Below are 19,516 nucleotides of genomic sequence, written 5' to 3' on the forward strand. Positions count from 1 at the left end.
ATTATGACATACAAGTGTTAATATTGATTTGGAAAGATATTCTCATTTGGAAGGCAAAATAGAAAGTGAACTTGGAGAAAGGAAAGCTTTTGTTATTAATTTTCTTTTAATTGTTTTAGCATCATAGTGTCATCACCAAGAAAATATTACAAGTCCTCAGAACCTGTTATTTCCGCTCAAGAGCAGGAGACTCAGGTATGACTTCTGTAGAGAGGCAGTTAGTTTTTGAGACGATAATTATGAATCTAAGCATGCTTGAAATTCTCTTGCCAGTATTTTAAAAATTGTTCTTTAACAAAGAGGCTAAGATACAGTTCCGTTTATTTTTTCATCCTAGAAGGAAATGTACTATCTGAAACTCTGAAATAAAGGACTGGATATTTCTAAGCACATTTAAACAAATGTTGTTTATTTGCTTTTTGTTCAGACTGCATTATATGGCGAATTGGTAGCAGCTAGGCAGAAACACGCCAATATGATGGATGTTCCTCCGGCTATTCTGGCAACAAATAAGATATTGTTGGATATGGCCAAAATGAGGTAAACTATTTACATATTTTAACTTATTTTCTTCTAACATAATAGATTCGTAAAATATATCATTAAGTGATATCACGACTATAGCTCCAGCAGTCACATCTGAGAAGTGGTTCCCAAATCTCCTGTGTTGATGCCAGTGATCTCTTCACTGAGCTTTAGTCCTACATTTCTATGAAACCAGCTGTTTTCAGCAATCAGATCAAGGATATATTATAAAATCTTAACACATTACCCACCAACCCCCCATATGTATGTGCATTTCATGCAAATACCAGAACTCTACTTTCTGAATTCCTTAATTTTGTTATTCATACAATCATGTTCCTCATCACGCCTCTTTAATACCTCTGATATTACTTTTACTCTTCTAATATATAGCCCCGTCTTTTATTATATAGTTTTTAGACTTTTTTGTTTAATTGTTCCTTGTGGAATCCGTTTATGCTTTTCTTCATTTTTTTTTAGTGACAGCATGGTAGTTCAGACCATTACCCTTGAACTATTGTAAAAGCCTCTAATTAGTTTCTCTTTCATCAGTCTCTCTCTCTATCTCATCTGATATATGAATAACAAATTAATCTTTCTTTACCACACTTTACTTTTAACTAGTTTCTCAGTCTTAAGTGAATGTGAAGTCGCTCAGTCGTGTCTGACTCTTTGCGACCCCATGGACTGTAGCCTGCCAGGCTCCTCCGTCCATGGGATTTTCTAGGCAGAATACTGGAGTGGGTTGCCATTTCCTTCTCCAGGGGGTCTTTCCGACCCAGGGATCGAACCCAGGTCTCCCGCATTGCAGGCAGACTCTTAACCATCTGAGCCACCAGTTCAATTCAGTTCAATTCAGTTCAGTCGCTCAGTCATGTCCGGCTCTTTGTGACCCCATGAATCACAGCACGCCAGGCCTCCCTGTCCATCACCAACTCCCGGAGTTCACTCAAACTCATGTCCATCGAGTCGGTGATGCCATCCAGCCATCTCATCCTCTATCATCCCCTTCTCCTCCTGCCCCCAATCCCTCCCAGCATCAGTCTTTTCCAATGAGTCAACTCTTCGCATGAGGTGGCCAAAGTACTGGAGTTTCAGCTTTAGCATCATTCCTTCCAAAGAACACCCAGGGCTGATCTCCTTTAGAATAGACTGGTTGGATCTCCTTGCAGTCCAAGGACTCTCAAGAGTCTTCTCCAACACCACAGTTCAAAAGCATCAATTCTTCGGTGCTCAGCTTTCTTCACAGTCCAACTCTCACATCCATACATGACCACTGGAAAAACCATAGCCTTGACTAGATGGACCTTTGTTGGCAAAGTCATGTCTCTGCTTTTGAATATGCTATCTAGGTTGGTCATAACTTTCCTTCCAAGGAGTAAGCGTCTTCTAATTTCATGGCTGCAGTCACCATCGCAGTGATTTCGGAGCCCCCAAAAATAAAGTCTGACACTGTTTCCACTGTTTCCCCATCTATTTGCCATGAAGTGATGGGACCGGATGCCATGATCTTCGTCTTCTGAATGTTGAGCTTTAAGCCAACTTTTTCACTCTATTTCACTTTCATCAAGAGGCTTTTTAGTTCCTCTTCACTTTCTGTCATAAGGGTGGTGTCATCTGCATATCTGAGGTTATTGATATTTCTCCCGGCAATCTTGATTCCAGCTTGTGCTTCCTCCAGCCCAGCGTTTCTCATGATGTACTCTGCATATAAGTTAAGTAAGCAGAGTGACAATATACAGCCTTGACGTACTCCTTTTCCTATTTGGAACCAGTCTGTTGTTCCATGTCCAGTTCTAACTGTTGCTTCCTGACCTGCATACAGATTTCTCAGGAGGCAGGTCGGGGCCTTAGCCTTTGGTTGTCCTCTGAGACTCGAAACCTGATTACTTGTTTTATACATGGTTTTGGTTTCTGGAACAAACATTAACACATGCGTATTGAAGGCCAGTATGAAGCTAAATATCCATCAGCTTTGTTGCTGGAGTAGTAATGTTTCAGTGGTTTCTTGACTTTAATTTTTTAAAATGATAGACCTACTACAGTTGAAAATGTGAAAAGGATCGATGGTGTTTCTGAAGGCAAAGCTGTGATGTTGGCCCCTCTGTTGGAAGTCATCAGACGTTTCTGTCAAATAAATAGCGTTCAGGTAAAATACTGTGATTTACTGGAGCTCTGAGAGAATTAACTTTTTTTGACGATTTCAAAACATGCTTCAAAAGCATCATTTTCTCCCTTCATTTTAATTTCCATGCTGGACACTTAGAAATGAATTTGGAGAGTTTCTTTATTAAATCAGTTATAAAAACATATTAGTTACCAGTTTTTAAAAATTAAATATAGTTGACTTACAGTATTATATTAGTTTCATATGTACAACATAGTGATTCAATAGTTTTATATATGATACTCCAAAGTTATAAAATACTGGCTATGTGCCCTGTGCTGTATGTTACATCCTTGTAACTTATTTTATACCCAGAACTTTGTACCTCTTAATCCCCTTTCCCTATCATGCCCCTTCCCCCATCCCTCTCCCCACTGATAACCACTAGTTACATAATTAATATACTAAAATAGTTGTCAAGGCTGCTGGTATCTGTTTATTTTGTTGAGAGGTTTTAAAATTTGAATGAATACGTTATTTTAGATTAATAAATTATCTTACTTTCAAATGTAGATAGAAATTAAAACTTCATTTATTTATTTACTATTCACTTCCAGGGGATTAGGGGACTAATTTAGAAGCAGTGTGGTCAACATTATAGTTCATCTGTATTCTCTCCTTTTGGCTTAAGGAGAAGACTGGGAATTTTTAGTTCTGTAACCATGTTTGCTATTGCAAATACTTTATTCAAAATTTATTCACTGTAGCCTATTTTACTTTTAAAAATCAATATGTAAAAAAAAAAAACGTTCTTTTTTGAGCTTCTCATAAAAAGAGAATTTGGGGCAGTTCCTTGAAGTTTATGTTATTTTTTTCCTTAATAGCTAATGATCATGTTTATATTCTATCATTATATTGATATTATTTTTGATTATTTGTGCTACATTTAAAATTGTGTAGACAGACCTCTTTTCAAGCTCAGAACTACAGGAAGAAGAGAAGAAAAATTTGGTGCTGGAAAATAAAGCAAATTCACTTTCACCGTCTATGGCCATTACATATTTTTTTTTCCAAGAAAAGAAAATGTCTTTGGTAAGTGTTACTTTCAAGTTAGAGGGAATTTTTAAATTTATCTAAATGTATTTTATCAGCTTTTCAGTATTAAATTGGGATAAATTTCTTATAATCCTACAGTGTTTCACATTGGTTCATTTTATAATTAATTTTAGAACAAGGTCATTTTCTTTTTCTAAGCCTACTTCTAGTAAAATCAGCAAGTATAGTTTGAGCATGATCATCTTACAGAGGTTGTATCAGAGGTACTGATTAACACATTTATAGCTTAGGGATGTTGAAGCAGCCATATTTTGAAGCTACTTTTTTTAATGGGATTAATAGTTAAAAAACTATTATAGTATGTACTGATAATAGATAATCTCTAAGATACATTGTTAAGTAGAAAAAGGAAGGTGCCTAGTGGTGTGAAAAATGTACATAAATGTGTATATATATGGATTTGCATCCTTATATATTTATAAATGGGTTTCCCTGGTGGCTCAGATGGTAAAGAATCTGCCTGCAGTGCAGGAGACTGGGGTTCAGTCCCTGGATCAGGAAGATCCCCTGGAAAAGAAAATGGCAACCCACTCCAGTATTCTTTCCTGGGAAGTCCTTTAGACAGAGGAGCCTGGTGGGCTACAGTCCATGGGGTTGCAAAGAGTTGGACATGACTGAGCAATTCTTTCACTTTCACACATATTCATGTATCCCTGTGTATGTATACAAAAGTGCATAGAATATCTCTGGAAGGATGTCCAAGAAGCTAAAAATAAGTTTTAAAAAAGCAACAAACTTGCTTTTCACTCTCTTCTCTAGTGTCATGGTTTTTTTTTTTTTCTTAACTGTGTCTGCTTGATGCTCTTTGAAAGAAATCTGACTGCTGTGAAAAATGGCCATACTTCCTGTTTCTTCATCATTGTGGCACAAGTCCTTAAGGTTGTGGAGATTTTTTAAATACACAAAATGAAGAGGGTATCTTAGTGGCAGAAGGGCAGAATGAGGCTTCCCCCTGAGTTTCACTGATCTGCATTCCTATCCTCTCTAATGTTAAATTGATTTAGATCAGGCTGTATGGTCCAGGGCCTCTTTTTTCTGTTCTCTGTGTCTCATGCTGTAGGCTCCATTACACACTTTCTATTCTGTTTAAGATTCAATATAAATAAGAATAAACAGTCCCTAGCTTGTCTTAGTCATTAATAGATGTTCTACTTAGATAGCCAAACTCCTTAATTAAAAGTTTGAAAGCCATTACACAAAGAACCAAATAATTCCACTGTACTCTTTTTGAAACAAATTACATGATAAAGAGGAATTTTAAGTTCAGTCTCTTATTTAAACAGTAACATGTTAAAAATGCTTGTATATATATAATTGGACCAAATATGTATGGCAAAACTGTATGTAATTACTAAGAAAATATGGAATAGCCTCTAAATTTTTTGAATAAATTGTATTCTCATACTCAGCCAGGATATGAAGTTTCATATATTCCCTATTCATGGTTAAAAATATGAGGAGTGGTATATCTTCATTTGGGTCTTCTGCTATTATTTGGTTGTATATTATTGTGAAATATTGTGGTGTAATTATCTGTGCCTCCAGGGAGCCTGAGGGGGGGGGGTCTTGCTAGTTAAGCACAAAATTAAACATGCCTAAGGGCCAATTAATCAGGAGCTATAATACAATTAGTTTTAGGTAATATGATGCCTGGTATCAAATAACCCTGATATTAGGCAGACATGGAAGTAACTAAAAACCTTCCTTTGAGTGATGAAGAATATTGCTTTACGTGCCCTCTTTTGTGAAAATATCAGCATTCATACACATACACTCCAAATTTAGGCTTTCAAGGTGTGTTAAAAAAGAGTATCATGAAATAATTTAGAGCTGAGTGATTGAACTTCCTGAATGTTGAGAAGAATATTTTATCTAACAGACACCTTAACTGGATTTGGAGCTGCATTTGTTTAAAAGCTACATAAATATGTAGCAATGTCCTTAATTTAGCACAATTCATGTTAAGTTCAGTACTAGGCAAAAGATGACAGCCCCTTGTAAACTGTGTGTGTTCTTATTTTATGAATAGAGCCCACTTAAGCACTTGTTAAAGTCTTTTTGAGAACCTTTTATAGAATACATTCAGAACCTGATGTTACCACTAAGCATTTTAGCATTTGTCTTCCTGGAAGTTCATGTAACTGAAAGGCCATGTGTTATTTCAAGTGTGCAGTTTATTGAGTTACAGTTTGCTGTATTTTTAAAAGGTCGTGGCAGCTATGAGACTTACGTGGAATGACTGTTCTCTGTTACTAATGGGTTTTTAAGGTGAATAATTGCAGAAGGGTGAGGACTGATCTCAGCTAAAGCTGGGTGGTTTTGCTTCATTCAATATAGGAAGTATACAAAGCAGCAGCACCTGGGGAGTTCTAGCATGTGAGTCATTTTGAAGAATTAGTTAAAATGAGAAATGTAAATGAAGGTTCAGTCCACTGTTTTATTTCTCAGTGAACACTTACTACCTGAAGGTTTTGGACCTTGTGTTTCTATACAGCACAGTGGAAGCTTAAAAAAAACTCACTGATTGTTTTGCTGCCCTTGCTCTAGAAGGATACAGCTGAGAAGAGGACTCTGCCTCTCACAGCAGTTGGCATGCACTTATCCCAGGCGATGAAAGCTGGCTACCCAGTCGATACAGAGCGAGCAGGCCTGACTCCAGAGATTCAAAAGATTATTGCTGATGTTATCCGAAACCCTCCCATCAACTCAGGTGATAACCAGGACCCTTGTCTGCAGCCTTAATGACTTGAGTCATTGAACCCAGATGAAGTAAACAAGCAATCTGCTGATATTTTCCACTCTGATCACATTAACCCTTTATGCTACTATGAAAACTTCACTTTTCTAATGCTTTGTCTTGTTTTAGAAAAACAATCTTTCTTCCCATCATCACTCAAAGGAAAGTCTGAATCGGAGAAATTCTTGTTTTGTTTGTTTGTTTCAGCTTCTTATTACACCTTCCGTACCCATCGCCAAAACAGAGCTCTTTCATCCTTCTCTGATTTCTAGTTCATCACGTGGAAAAAAACATCCTTCCCCATAGCTTACTGACTCGTAGTTTCTTCCTACATCTTTCTGATTCCCTGTCATTGCTTTCACTGAACTAGCCTGTCTCGTCCAGGCAGTCAGGTCAGGCACTGTGCAATTGAAGGGATGGACTTGGGCCCCTTGTGGAAGGGTTTTCTCCTGTCATTATGCTGTGGAACCTCAACTGTGGTCAAGCCCCTTTGCCTTACAGAAAATGTTAGAATCTGCCTATTTTAAAATTATGATCCCTTTTTTACAGAAGTAAAGACGAGGTACATTAGAAGGGTTTTCCTACTCGAAATGTACAAACGTAAACTAGATGTATCATAATAATCCGGTAAATCTGATGAATTTTTTTGGACTGTTAGGACAGAGCAGAGGACATAGCAAAAGCCTCATCTCCAGAGCTGCAGTGCAAATAGTTAATTAAGCTTTTTACTACGTCAAACTCTTTCCCACTCAGGAATAAGTATATAGTTCTCCCCGCAAGGTTAGAAATAAGGTGAAAAAGATCACAATTAATACTATACTTAATTGATAAGTACAAAGGTATTTAAGTTACTTTCAAAGGCAGCCTTCATTCTAGGCCTGAACAAGACTTGACTGAAGAAGACCTCCATCTCTTCTGCTGATCAACCTAAGAGGCCAGGAGAGGGACAAACACAGGTTTGAGCAGGGAAACCTGCTCAAGGTTAGTTCCAGGGAACCTAAGTTTCCCTCTTTACTATATACCGTGTTAAAGTTGTTCTGCCAACTTTTATTTAAAGCAAAGACATATGCAATTTCTAATCCTGGTCGATGAGACCTTCAAGTATTTAAGGGCCTGTTGATAAATTATGTCTAGATCTTATTGGAGGGAGGAGACACCTTAACAGCTAATTCTGCTCCTGTGTCACAGCTTTCTGGTTATGTTTGGTGTCCCATTTAGGGCAGTCTCTATAGGGACCTATGTGCTAGGCTTGCTAATCTATGTAATAGTTGTGAGTTCATAACTGGAAATTAATGAATTGGCATTGTGTGAACTTGGTTCACCTGGCTCTGTCGAGGTTATTACTTGTTTGTAAATTTGAAAACCTGAGGGCCAGATCCTGTTCTGTAATAAAATACCCAAGGTCACTTAGCTGTGAGTGTCTTGTGAGGAAGCTAGCCATCTCTGCCGGTCACTCTCTAGTCTTTCTCACTACAGCTGCCATTTTACTGGAAGTTAAGGCAGAGAAAGGACAACAGTAATTACTGGTGGGGTTAGAATCATGATTGTATAAAATCTTTCTTTCTTCAGTGCAGAAGGAAATAGTATTTCAAAGAAAGTCAAATGCCTTCTTGCTCAGATGCCTGTTTGATATTAACACCCTAGAATTACTTTTTTCCTTATATATGTATTGTCTCTTAGGATTTAGAGAAAGATGTGTCTCTGATAAGCTATTTGATTGTATACAATATCATCTGAAAGAGCTTGTGCAGTTTCCCCCCCCTTTTCCTATTTTCTTTACTACTACATATTGAGTATAGCAAATTTTCATTCAGAGTTAAATATTAAAATGAAATTAATATTTCAGTTGAATTAATAAAGATATTAGCATAAATTGAAATTCCAAAGAACAATGAAATTTAAATTATACTTATTAAACACTTATTTCATCTTTCTGTCCAAACATTATATATACATTATACAGATAATGTGAAAATATATATTATTGTAGTTTACTTCCAAAGCCAAAATTGAGAACATTAAGATTCGTGAGCTCTAACTAAACTTTATTTCTTTCAATTGTACATTTATAGTCTGTAATATATAATTTATTGATGTGAAATTTTATTTTTGAATTCTTATTTTTCCATAATAAAATACTGTTTATTATCTCACTGGAGGAAACATTGTTGAGTTATAAACTATAATAAGAGATGAAGATATCCATGTCACACTAATGATTCAAATAGGTTATTTCATTCTTTTACTTAGCTGTAGCCATATCACCAGAGAAGGCAATGGCACCCCACTCCAGTACTCTTGCCTGGAAAATCCCATGGGCAGAGGAGCCTGGTAGGCTGCAGTCCATGGGGTCGCTAGGAGTCAGACACGACTGAGTGACTTCACTTTCACTTTTCACTTTCACGCATTGGAGAAGGAAATGGCAACCCACTCCAGTGTTCTTGCTTGGAGAATCCCGGGGACGGGGGAGCCTGGTGGGCTGCCTTCTATGGGGTCGCGCAGAGTTGGACATGACTGAAGTGACTTAGCAGCAGCAGCCATATCACATAATTTGGTGTTTTAATGAACCAGTTTGTTGGCATTTAAATTCTGCCCAATCTTGAATTGATAATTTTCTATATTTTATTATGGCATGATCTTATACTTAAACATAGAGTATTCGAGAACAGAGAAATTATGTCTTATTATTTTCATGCTTATTTGCTAAATAGATTTTGTCCCTGTAACTTAATATTTTAAGGAATTCTGCACTTTTTTATTCTTTTAGTTTTTTTTCATGTTTACCTAATTTTAAGCTGCTTCTCTTATGGAGTTGAGATAGTAACTATGCCTGCTAATAAATGAAGCAATGTATTTAATGATGTACCTGGATAATATTTTGAAGAATTTTGTTCTTTCATTCTTAATGTGCATGTCCCTGGAAAATTAAGGGTGGCTTCCAAGGGACATGCCACAAAAATAAGGGTAATTTGATCTCTTTAACCGCTGAAGGAGTGCAGGCAGTGCTCATTGTTTCACTTGATTTTTCAGGAGATATTTTCAGCCCTTAATTGTGTGGAAAGTTAGGGCAAATAAGATCTTAAAATAAAATCTATCTTTCTCAGAAAACATATTCAATTAATAGACATTTTAAATAGTTGATATGTTTTGTTATGCTTCAGTATCCATTGAAAGAATCCTTTTTATTAGCATCTTATTTACAAGTATGATTAGCTTCTATTTTAAGAATAAATTATTTTCAAAAAAATTAGCTTATAATTGATATTTGGAATTTGAAGCATAATTCCTTTAGAAACGATTCTATGGATGGTGGTTTTGACTCTCAGTTTGAAACAGAAGTTCTGCAGAGTGGATGAGCTGACCTGCTCGGAGGCAGGAGTGCAGGAGTGAAGGGGGTGTGTGCTTACTCCATTTCCGATCTGTGAGGGGGTAGGCATTTGCAGGAGGAACATCTTCTCTGACCACCTTCCTCCTTCCTCTCTACAAAATATTTCATTATTTCCAGCTTATAGGTTTTTCTGTGATGCTCTATGTAATTTACTTTTAAATCTTTTAAAAAATTCTTTTACAGATACAAATAAAATTAACCTAATTAGAATATATGTTCCTGAAAACATTGACACGTATCTTATCCACATGACAATCAAGATCCTGGAAAAAGATGGTGACCACAGAATGCGATGCCACTCTTCATGTGATCCCAACAAAAAGCGATGTTTCCCCGACCCTGAAGAGAGCTCTTCAAATTCTAAGAGAACCAAGGAAGAAGTAGACACTAAGACCAAGGTGTTAATTATATGTAGAATTTTCATATACTGTCAGTGTTCAATTTCCATATCCTAATACCACAATGTTGTGTTTTTTGATGTGTTACAAATTCTGATAGAAGGTTACTTAAAAAAAAAATCTCTGAGCTGTATTTCCTTTGGTTTTGTAAATCTGATCTGAGAAAAGAGATTTTTTTTTTAATGACAAGAAAAGAAGAATATAATCCCATCTATTCTAGCTTATTGTGTGGGAATGTCAGCTTAAATTTTACATCTACCTTATATTGACTGTATAACCTGGAAATGCCCTTTCTTTCAGGGACTTCCCTAAAATTTTGGGGTCCAGTGGTTAAGACTCTGTTCTTCCAATGCAGGGGGCACAGAGTCAGTCCTTGTTCAGAGAACTAAGATCCCACATGCCTTGTAGCATGGTCAAAAAACCAAAACCAAAACCAAAACCCAGCTTCTATTATAAATACCTCTTTAGATGTTGGAATTTGTCTCCCTCCTGTTACTCTTCATTCTCTGTTCCTGTTACACTGAGTCTCTCAGGTACAAGGGTAGTTGTTTCTCATGGCCCTGGGCACAGCCCAGTGCACTTTTGCATGATCAGAGAACGACCATGAGTTTAGTAGTATTTTACATGGTATATTTTATTAAAATCACATGCTTTGAAAACTATTGTTCTATGATTTATCTGAGATAAATTGTAGTTAGAGAATAACTCTTCTTTGACACTGTGACTCTACCAAATGATTGCAAAGACTTGAAAATTTGACATTTAATTTCTTCTGGGCCTAAAGTTCAGTGATAAAAGTTTGTGAAAATCATAATTAACTCAAAAATTACTTTAGTTCACGGATGATAAATTCAGCATAGCGGTAGGTGGTTGCTACTATTTATATTAGAGAATTAGGAACTTTATTTCAGTTGTAATCTTTATAAGATTTCCAACAGTTAAACTCTTTTTCTCTCAATAGCTTAAAAATAAGAGGGGCTGGTTTTTTAAAACTGTCCTTCAGTTAGATGTATATATATTCATGTCCTAGATAACCTAATGAAATTTGCTTACCTGGAATTCTTTACATTATTTTGGCAATTGATTAGCTATAAGAAGGGCATTAAAGAAGATATATGTAGGGCAGTGGTAGTGAAATTTGGCTGCTATTCCCAGCCTTTTATTTCTGAAATCTGTATACAAAGTGCCTAAGACCTTATTTTTTTCCCAGCTGTATCGGTCAATACAGGAAAAAGTGTAACTTGTTATTTTTCCTGAATACTGAAGCACATTTATAGTGAAATATTGTTTCAATCTCACATTAACATTTTTGCTTCCCTCCTATTGAAATAATATCATATTCTGACAACAGAGTGGAGGTATTTTTTTTAATCGGGACATAACTGCTTTGCAGTGTTATGTTATTTTCTTCTGTACAACATGAATCAACCATGTGTGTGTATGTAGAATGGGGGTATTGTGGAGAGGGTGGGTAAGTGGGTGGAAATCATACTAAGCTTACTGGATTTAGCCTTTTCTTTTTCCCCATTTAGGGGAACAAGAATATTGAGGCTGGGAAGTAGATTATGAGATGAGTGAGCCAGCCAGACTGTTTTTCTTCCATCCACCTTCCAGTATAGAAAGCTACTCTGAGCGCTGTAGAGTCTGTTGGAGGCCAAGTTTCAAGATCCTTCCTGTGTTAACATTTGTCTTCTCTACCGCCCTGGGTTGTATTCCTTAGTCTCTTTCATTTTACGATTATGAGGCTTCTAATAAAAGCTAATGTCAAAACAAATTCTCTTTATTAGCTGATGCATCATTAGGTTTACATCTGTTGTGACTGCTGTTTACTGGAGGAAGATTATGTCTTGATAATGGTAGTTCTGATTAATATACCAAGGCACACAGTAGAGTCTTCAAATATGTTTTTTTTCTTTCAGATAAGTTTTTTTCAAATAAGATTCTTAAAATAAGTTTTTTAAAAATTGATGGCAAGTTTTCTTAAATTGAAGCTTTTAAATTTTGTTTATTTCAGGTTGTTTAAAAAATTTTTGCGTTTTAGTATTTTTGTCCCATTGCTTTTTATTTCTTCTTAAGGGAGAAGAAATTTCTGTTCTCTATATGTTGGATCTGCTTGTGCAGATCGTATAGTAGGCAACCACTGCCTTTGTGTTTAATTTTTTCCCCTAAAAGCTAGAGACTTTTAACTTAAAATTCTGAGGCTTCATTTGGTGCATGGGACCCTCTAGAATTAGACAAAATATTGTGCATGTGTACATTTGTCTTTTTTCCCTAAGTGGATCCCTAGTTTCAGCAGATCCTCAAAAGAGTCTACAAAACAAAGATAATTTTTTCCCCCATTTACTGAGCAAATATTTTTTGAGTACCTGTGATGTCTCAGCAGTTCTGCAAGGCCCTGATGATGCCTGAACTACTCCGAATTTGTCCACCAGTGTAGATGTACACATTGTATGCTTTTTTAATTGCTAATATAACTCTGTGTGTGTGTGTGTGTGTGTACACATGCTCAAGCAGATGCCTTCCTCCGAACATTAAATTCACCATTTTGGCATACCCAAAGTTAATATGGATCTGAAATAATATCCAGTTCTTTCCTTCCCAAATGAGAGTCTTTTTTAGACACTTGAGTGTCTAAAAACATGTAAGAGGGTGGCAGGTAATTGCCTAAACAAATGATATAGTGATTTTGTCTCTCATGTGTTTACTTTTGAATCAGAAATAAACTCTGTAGATATCATTATTTTGTTTTATTGAAAAGGGAATGATGATGGGTGTATATTTAGTAACAATGCAGGTGATGTAAGAGATGTGGGTTCGATCCCTGGGTTGGGAAGATCCCCTGGAGGAGGGCATGGCACCCCACTCCAGTATTCTTGTATGGGAAATCCCATGAACAGAGGATCTTGGCGGGCTACAGTCCATGGGATCCAAGTCGGACATGACTGAAATGACTTAGCACAGCACGTGTTACTTGCCAGCAGTACAAATATATATATACATATATATAATATATATACTTTTTTTGTTGTTTCTTTCCTGTAGACTTCGTCTGAAATGTCCAAGAGAAAATTACCTTGGTGGTTTGCCAAAGGAAATGACACCTTACCTGATACCAGCAAGAAATCAGTGGCCAAAACCAAAAACAAGGGTCTTTTTAGTTAGACTGGCAGCTGTCAGAGGAATTGTATGTCCTGCTGTATTATAAGAGGGAAGCTGTATTTCATTTCTGAAAAGAGTAGGGAGTGTTTGTTTAAAAATTATTCTAATTTTGAAGTAAAACTCATCTATTTATTGAATAGCTGGCATTTGAAAACAGTCTTGGGCAAGCCACATAAAGTTGAGTCTTCTGAGGGTCTGAGTGAGTGCCTCCTAGGACAGAATCTTAAGTTACCTTCCTATGAGATTGCTTTAAGAAATCATGTCATTGCCTGTTTTCTAATCTCTTCACTTATTTCCATAGTATGTTTGGAATATGTAATGTGCAATGATTTAATATATGTAACAGATTAGGAGTTGTATAGTGATTATGTGTGTGATATGAAGTATTCTTGTATTACCGAAATTCTGTCTTATACATGAAGAATGTGTAATTATTTTACAAATTGTTTTTTTATTTTTAGAAGAAACTCTTGTACGCATTTTAAAATGGTGCTAGTGGGCCAGACCAGTGAAAATGAAACGTTTAGGGTTCTGTGTAAATAGAGAAAAGAATAGACCAAATGCACTTTGTATTTTACATATGATTTCTATTATTTTTCAAATAATAATAAAAACTCTTTCCTACTGAAAATTTTAAAGATATATATTTTCTTAAACTATCATTTATTTAATTATCATTATGAACAAAGCTAGTGGAGGTGATGGAATTCCAATTGAGCTATTTCAGATCCTAAAAGATGATGCCGTGAAGGTGCTGCACTCAATACGCCAGCAAATTTGGAAAACTCAACAGTGGTCACCAGATGGGAAAAGGTAGGTTTTCATTCCAATCCCAAAGATGGGCAATGCCAAAGAATGTTCAAACTACCACATAATTGTACTCATCTTACATGCTAGCAAAGTAATGCTCAAAATTCTCCAAGTGAGGCTTCAACAGTATGTGAACTGTGAACTTCCAGATGTTCAAGCTGGATTTAGAAAACGAGAAACCAGAGATTAAATTGCCAACATCCACTGGATCATAGAAAAAGCAAGAGAATTCCAGAAAAACATCTACTGCTTTATTGATTATGCCAAAGCCTTTGACTGTGTGGATCACAACAAAGTGTGATCACTGTGATCAGTTTTCAACAAAGTGGACAATTCTTAAAGAGATGGGAATACCAGACCACCTGACCTGCCTCCTGAGAAATGTGTATGCAGGTCAGGAAGCAGCAGAGATATTACTTTGCTATCAAAGGTCCATCTAGTCAAAGCTATGGTTTTTCCAGTAGTCATGTATGGATGTGAGAGTTGGACTATAAAGAAAGTTGAGTGCTGAAGAATTGATGCTTTTGAACTGTGGTGTTAGAGAAGACTCTTGAGAGTCCCTTGGACTGCAAGGAGCTCCAACCAGTCCATCCTAAAGGAAATCGGTCCTGAATATTCATTGGAAGGACTGATGCTGAAGCTGAAACTCCAATACTTTGGCCACCTGATGCGAAAAACTGACTCACTGGAAAAGACCCTGATGCTGGGAAAGATTGAAGGTGGGAGGAGAAGGGGACGACAGAGGATGAGATGGTTGGATGGCATCACCGACTCAATGGACATGAGTTTGAGTAAGCTCTGGGAGTTGGTGATGGACAGGGAAGCCTGGCGTGCTACAGTCCATGGGGTCGCAAATGGTGGGACATGACTGAGTAACTGAACTGAATTACTTTGAGTACCTTTAACTTTTGATGATGTTGGAATTTGATTCTAATATCTCTTTATTTAGCACATGTAACTGAAATATCCAAAACCCTGCCACTGATTTGGGTAAATCACAGTTGATATAACTTTAAGCAGTTCAGCATGTAGCATTTACTTGACTTCTTTGTAAATAAAAATAGCTGTTGTTAATAAAGAAGAAATACACGTTTATTGTAGAAAAATGAAAAAAATCCAGAAAAGTGAAAAAAAAAAAAAACTGAAGTTCCCATGGTAGGTAATTTATTAACCCTTTTCATATATCTGGCCAAGCCATTTTATATTCACTTCTTTTCTTCATTACATGAATAATACATGAATGAATATTCTTTGTGAAACATTCAAGCTACACTTAAAACATAAAAGTCCCGCATATTCCCTTTTCCCTGCATCCCAGTACAAGCCCTTTTCCAGGTAACCCCTGTTGAATATGTGACGTACAGTTCTCCATAACCATTTCTTCTGCATTATGTGCTTCTGCGTGTGTAGCTACACATACATTCTTGTTTTTTTACTTTTATTCTTACATTGAAGTACAGTTGATTTAAAATTTATATTTGTTTTAGGTGTATAGAATAGTGATGCAATAGTTTTATAGATTATATTCCATTTACAGTTATTGTAAAATGTTGGCTATATTCCCTGTGCTGTACAATATGTTCTTGCAGCTCATTTATTTTATATTTAGTAGTTTATACCTCTTAATTCCCTAGTCCTATCTCACCCCTCCCCATCACCTTACAATTTTCTGCAACAAAGATTATTTTACTTAGTTTATTGTGAAGATCTTTGCATGTCAGTATATGTATCAGTCTGTTGTTTTTTTTTTTTTTTACAGCTATATACTATGTTATTTGGTGAATATACTATAATTTATATAATCACTACCTGTTAGTGACTTTGTTATTTTTTTCTATTTCAGATTATTTCAAGAAGTATAATTATTATCAAACACAAACATGTTCTTTATTATATTTCACTTGGGTGTATTATGAACGTGTTTTTCCATGTCATTAAATAATCTTCCACAGAATCTTTTTTGGGGCCTTCTACAGTGTGGTGCAGAGAAGGCAGTGGCACCCCACTCTAGTACTCTTGCCTGGAAAATCCCATGGATGGAGGAGCCTGGTGGGCTGTTGCCCGTGGGGTCGCTAAGAGTCGGACACGACTGAGCGACTTCACTTTCACTTTTCACTTTCATGCATTGGAGAAGGAAATGGCAACCCACTCCAGTGTTCTTGCCTGGAGAATCCCAGGGACGGGGGAGCCTGATGGGCTGCTGTCTCTTGGGTTGCACAGAGTTGAACATGACTGAAGCGACTTAGCAGCAGCAGCACAGTGTGGTGATTCTCAAAGTGTGGTCTGCAGACTGTGAGGAGTCCCTGAGACCCTTTTGGGGATCTGCAGAAGGGAAACTATTTTTATAATACCAAGAGGTTATTCACCTTTTGTAGTGTGTTGATATTTGCATTGAAGGTGCATAGCCATGGCCTCCCCAAATCACTGGTACTTTACTGCAAACAAGGCAATGGCAGCAAATTACTGATCTGATTAATTCTCATTTCTTGAACACATTTTTCCAGTATTCTGTGTGATAAAAAGGCAAATTCACATCCAGCACCTGTCCTGTATACCAAGGTATGATTGATTGATTTCAGTATGATTGAAGGTATACCAAGGTATGATGGTTGATTTCCAGGAAAGCCCCCATTTGGTTGTTTAGTTGTGGATTAGCTGCTTTTATTCTGTGGCATATCATTTTTACTGAAAAAAATGACCAAGAGAAAACATCGTTGGTTATTGCTCCCAGGCAGAGGCATAAGAGTTCCTAGATCCCCAAGTTCTCTGTTTTCCATGAGTACCTTCTGGGTTGGTTTCTTTTGTTTTGTTTTGTTTTAAATCCTCCCTGCCTCTGTCCTCCTGTCTCCTGACTCCTTGCCAGAGTGTGTTTTGGAAGCCATCCCATACATATCTGCCTCATGACCACGTATGAATAACTGGTTCAAAATGACCCTCACACATTACAAAGTCTTTACCATAAAAACAGATGGACTGAACTGTAATCTCCTGGATGAAACATCTTTCTGCAGCAGGCTCAGGCCTGAAGTTGGTCTCCGGTTCATTCTTAGAAACAGGGAATTTCTTTTATTGATTTATTTACTTCTTTTTCGCCCATGTTGTGGGACTTGTGGGATCTTAGTTCCCTGACCAGGGATCGAACCTGGGCCATCGCAGTGGAAGTGCCGAGGCATAAACACTGGCATTCCAGGGGTGTCCCTGAGGAGTTTCTTTTAGAATGCCGTTATGCTGTCTCCCCCAAACAGGAATTGCTTTCTCTTCTGTGTCCTTTGTCACTGGGCCTTAGGACTGTGATAACAGGAGTCAAATAAATCACTGACAGTTACTTAGAATTCAACAGAGCTGTGGTCTAGGTAACAGGAGAAAAGAATAGAGGATTCTTCCTGTTCAAATGGGTTGCTCTAGAATCAACTGAGAGCATGAAAGATTCAGTGGAATGACTTTAAAGTCATTGTAGAGTTATCTATCTTAGGAGAAGCAAAGAAATGCAGAACCATCAAAAACACTGAAGAAAGTCAGCGAGTCTTGATGGCAGCTGTGAACTGTGGCCATCTCAGCTGTCTGAGAAGACATTCCCATCATGATTCTGCTTGGAAGGCAATCTAAAAATTACTTGGGATAATGTACTAACTTCCTTACTGGTTACATGTGTTTAAACTTTGGAAAAGGCGAGACATAAGTAGAATACAGAAATAAACCTTTGGTTATATTAGAGTTAAGACATAAGTGCATATTTGATATTGTAAGCATTTGTAATACTTGAGATATTTTACCTCCTTTAATAGAATATTCTTGTGACTCATTTATAATATACCATTGAAAAATTAGTATATCCATGTTATTTTTTTAGTCACAATCCTACCAAGTCAAAACATTATTGGATTATTTAGTAAGTCCTTAAATTTGTTATTGCATAGAAATAGTATCATCAACAAATTTCCCTTATATGAGAAAGAAAAAAATCTAATATTATGCTTAGTATTAATATTAAGGTTATTCATTACACCCAAAGCTTTCATTGTTTTTTATGAAAATTGACAAAACTTCAGCCTCACATCCAGCTTCATTTTCTAATTCAAAAGGATTACTGAGAAGTATGTACTTACTATGTCTTCATTCAATAAACATTTGCATCTGTAGTTTCCAAGACCATTTGCTGACTTCATAAGAAATGGAACAAAAAGGAGAAGAAAAAGCAACATGGGTCCCATGCTTCCAAGAAGGAAAGGTGTACTCTGCAAAGAGTTAATAGAACATCTCACAAAAGTATTTTCTTACAGGAAGCACAACATTTTTAGGAAAATATTTACTTCACATGCTCAGTAAGTTGTAAGAAAAAACTGTATGAAAGACATTTTTCTCTGTGAAGGAAAAAAGGAGCTCCTATGAAGGGATCATAGTGATAGCATTCATAACTAATAATTTATCAGGCATTTGCTATTTGTCACAGCATGTGCATTAACCTTTGGGATAACCTATAGAACTGGAGTCATGTACTGGCCTGTTCATATACGTAGAATATACAAACCGGAAAGGAGATCACAGTCTGTGGGTATGTTACCAGGTAGGTTAGAGACCAAGTGGGTCTTTCCCTTTTTTCAAATAGAACTTTCCTTTGCCCCCAACTCCCTCCCCCCGACTTTTGACTCAACCTAGAACTGGTAACAGTTCAGTTCAGTTCCGTTGCTCAATTGTGTCGGACTCTTTGCGACCCCATGAATCACAGCACGCCAGGCCTCCCTGTCCATCACCACCTCCTGGAATTTACCCAAACTCATGTCCATTGAGTCGGTGATGCCATCCAGCCATCTCATCCTCTGTCGTCCCCTTCTCCTCCTGCCCCCAATCCTCCCAGCATCAGGGTCTTCTCCAATGAGTCAACTCTTCACATGAGGTGGCCAAAGTATTGGAGTTTCAGCTTCAGCATCAGTCCTTCCAATGGACACCCAGGACTGATCTCCTTTAGAATGGACTGGTTGGAGCTCCTTGCAGTCCAAGGGACTCTCAAGAGTCTTCTCCAACACCACAGTTCAAAAGCATCCAACTCTCACATCCATACATGACCACTGGAAAAACCATAGCCTTGTCTAGACAGACCTTTGTTGGCAAAGTAGTATCTCTGCTTTTGAATATGCTATCTAGTTTGGTCATAACTTTCCTTCCAAGGAGTAAGTGTCTTAATTTCATGGCTGCAATCACCATCTGCAGTGATTTTGGAGCCCAAAAAATAAAGTCTGACACTGTTTCCACTGTTTCCCCATCTATTTCCCATGAAG

General features: G+C 37.0%; 1 protein-coding gene across 8 annotated transcripts in view; it reads left to right on the forward strand.

The window, feature by feature from the left end:
* WRN (Werner syndrome RecQ like helicase) overlaps window positions 1–14,057 on the forward strand; it is a 126,363-nt gene extending 112,306 nt beyond the window's left edge. For 7 of the 8 annotated variants that reach the window (XM_027529753.1, XM_027529750.1, XM_027529751.1 and 4 more), the window contains 7 exons: window positions 120–195; window positions 428–540; window positions 2,560–2,674; window positions 3,593–3,724; window positions 6,296–6,458; window positions 10,057–10,271; window positions 13,314–14,057. In XM_027529753.1, coding sequence (XP_027385554.1) covers window positions 120–195; window positions 428–540; window positions 2,560–2,674; window positions 3,593–3,724; window positions 6,296–6,458; window positions 10,057–10,271; window positions 13,314–13,433 — 934 coding nt within the window. In that variant the 3' untranslated portion in view covers window positions 13,434–14,057. Of the gene's footprint in view, window positions 1–119; window positions 196–427; window positions 541–2,559; window positions 2,675–3,592; window positions 3,725–6,295; window positions 6,459–10,056; window positions 10,272–13,313 lie in introns of those variants that run through there. The other variant, XR_003509020.1, reaches the window with a different exon arrangement.
* Window positions 14,058–19,516: the final 5,459 nt, after the last annotated feature.

This window comes from Bos indicus x Bos taurus, chromosome 27, assembly GCF_003369695.1.
Source record: "Bos indicus x Bos taurus breed Angus x Brahman F1 hybrid chromosome 27, Bos_hybrid_MaternalHap_v2.0, whole genome shotgun sequence".
Lineage (NCBI taxonomy): Eukaryota > Metazoa > Chordata > Mammalia > Artiodactyla > Bovidae > Bos > Bos indicus x Bos taurus.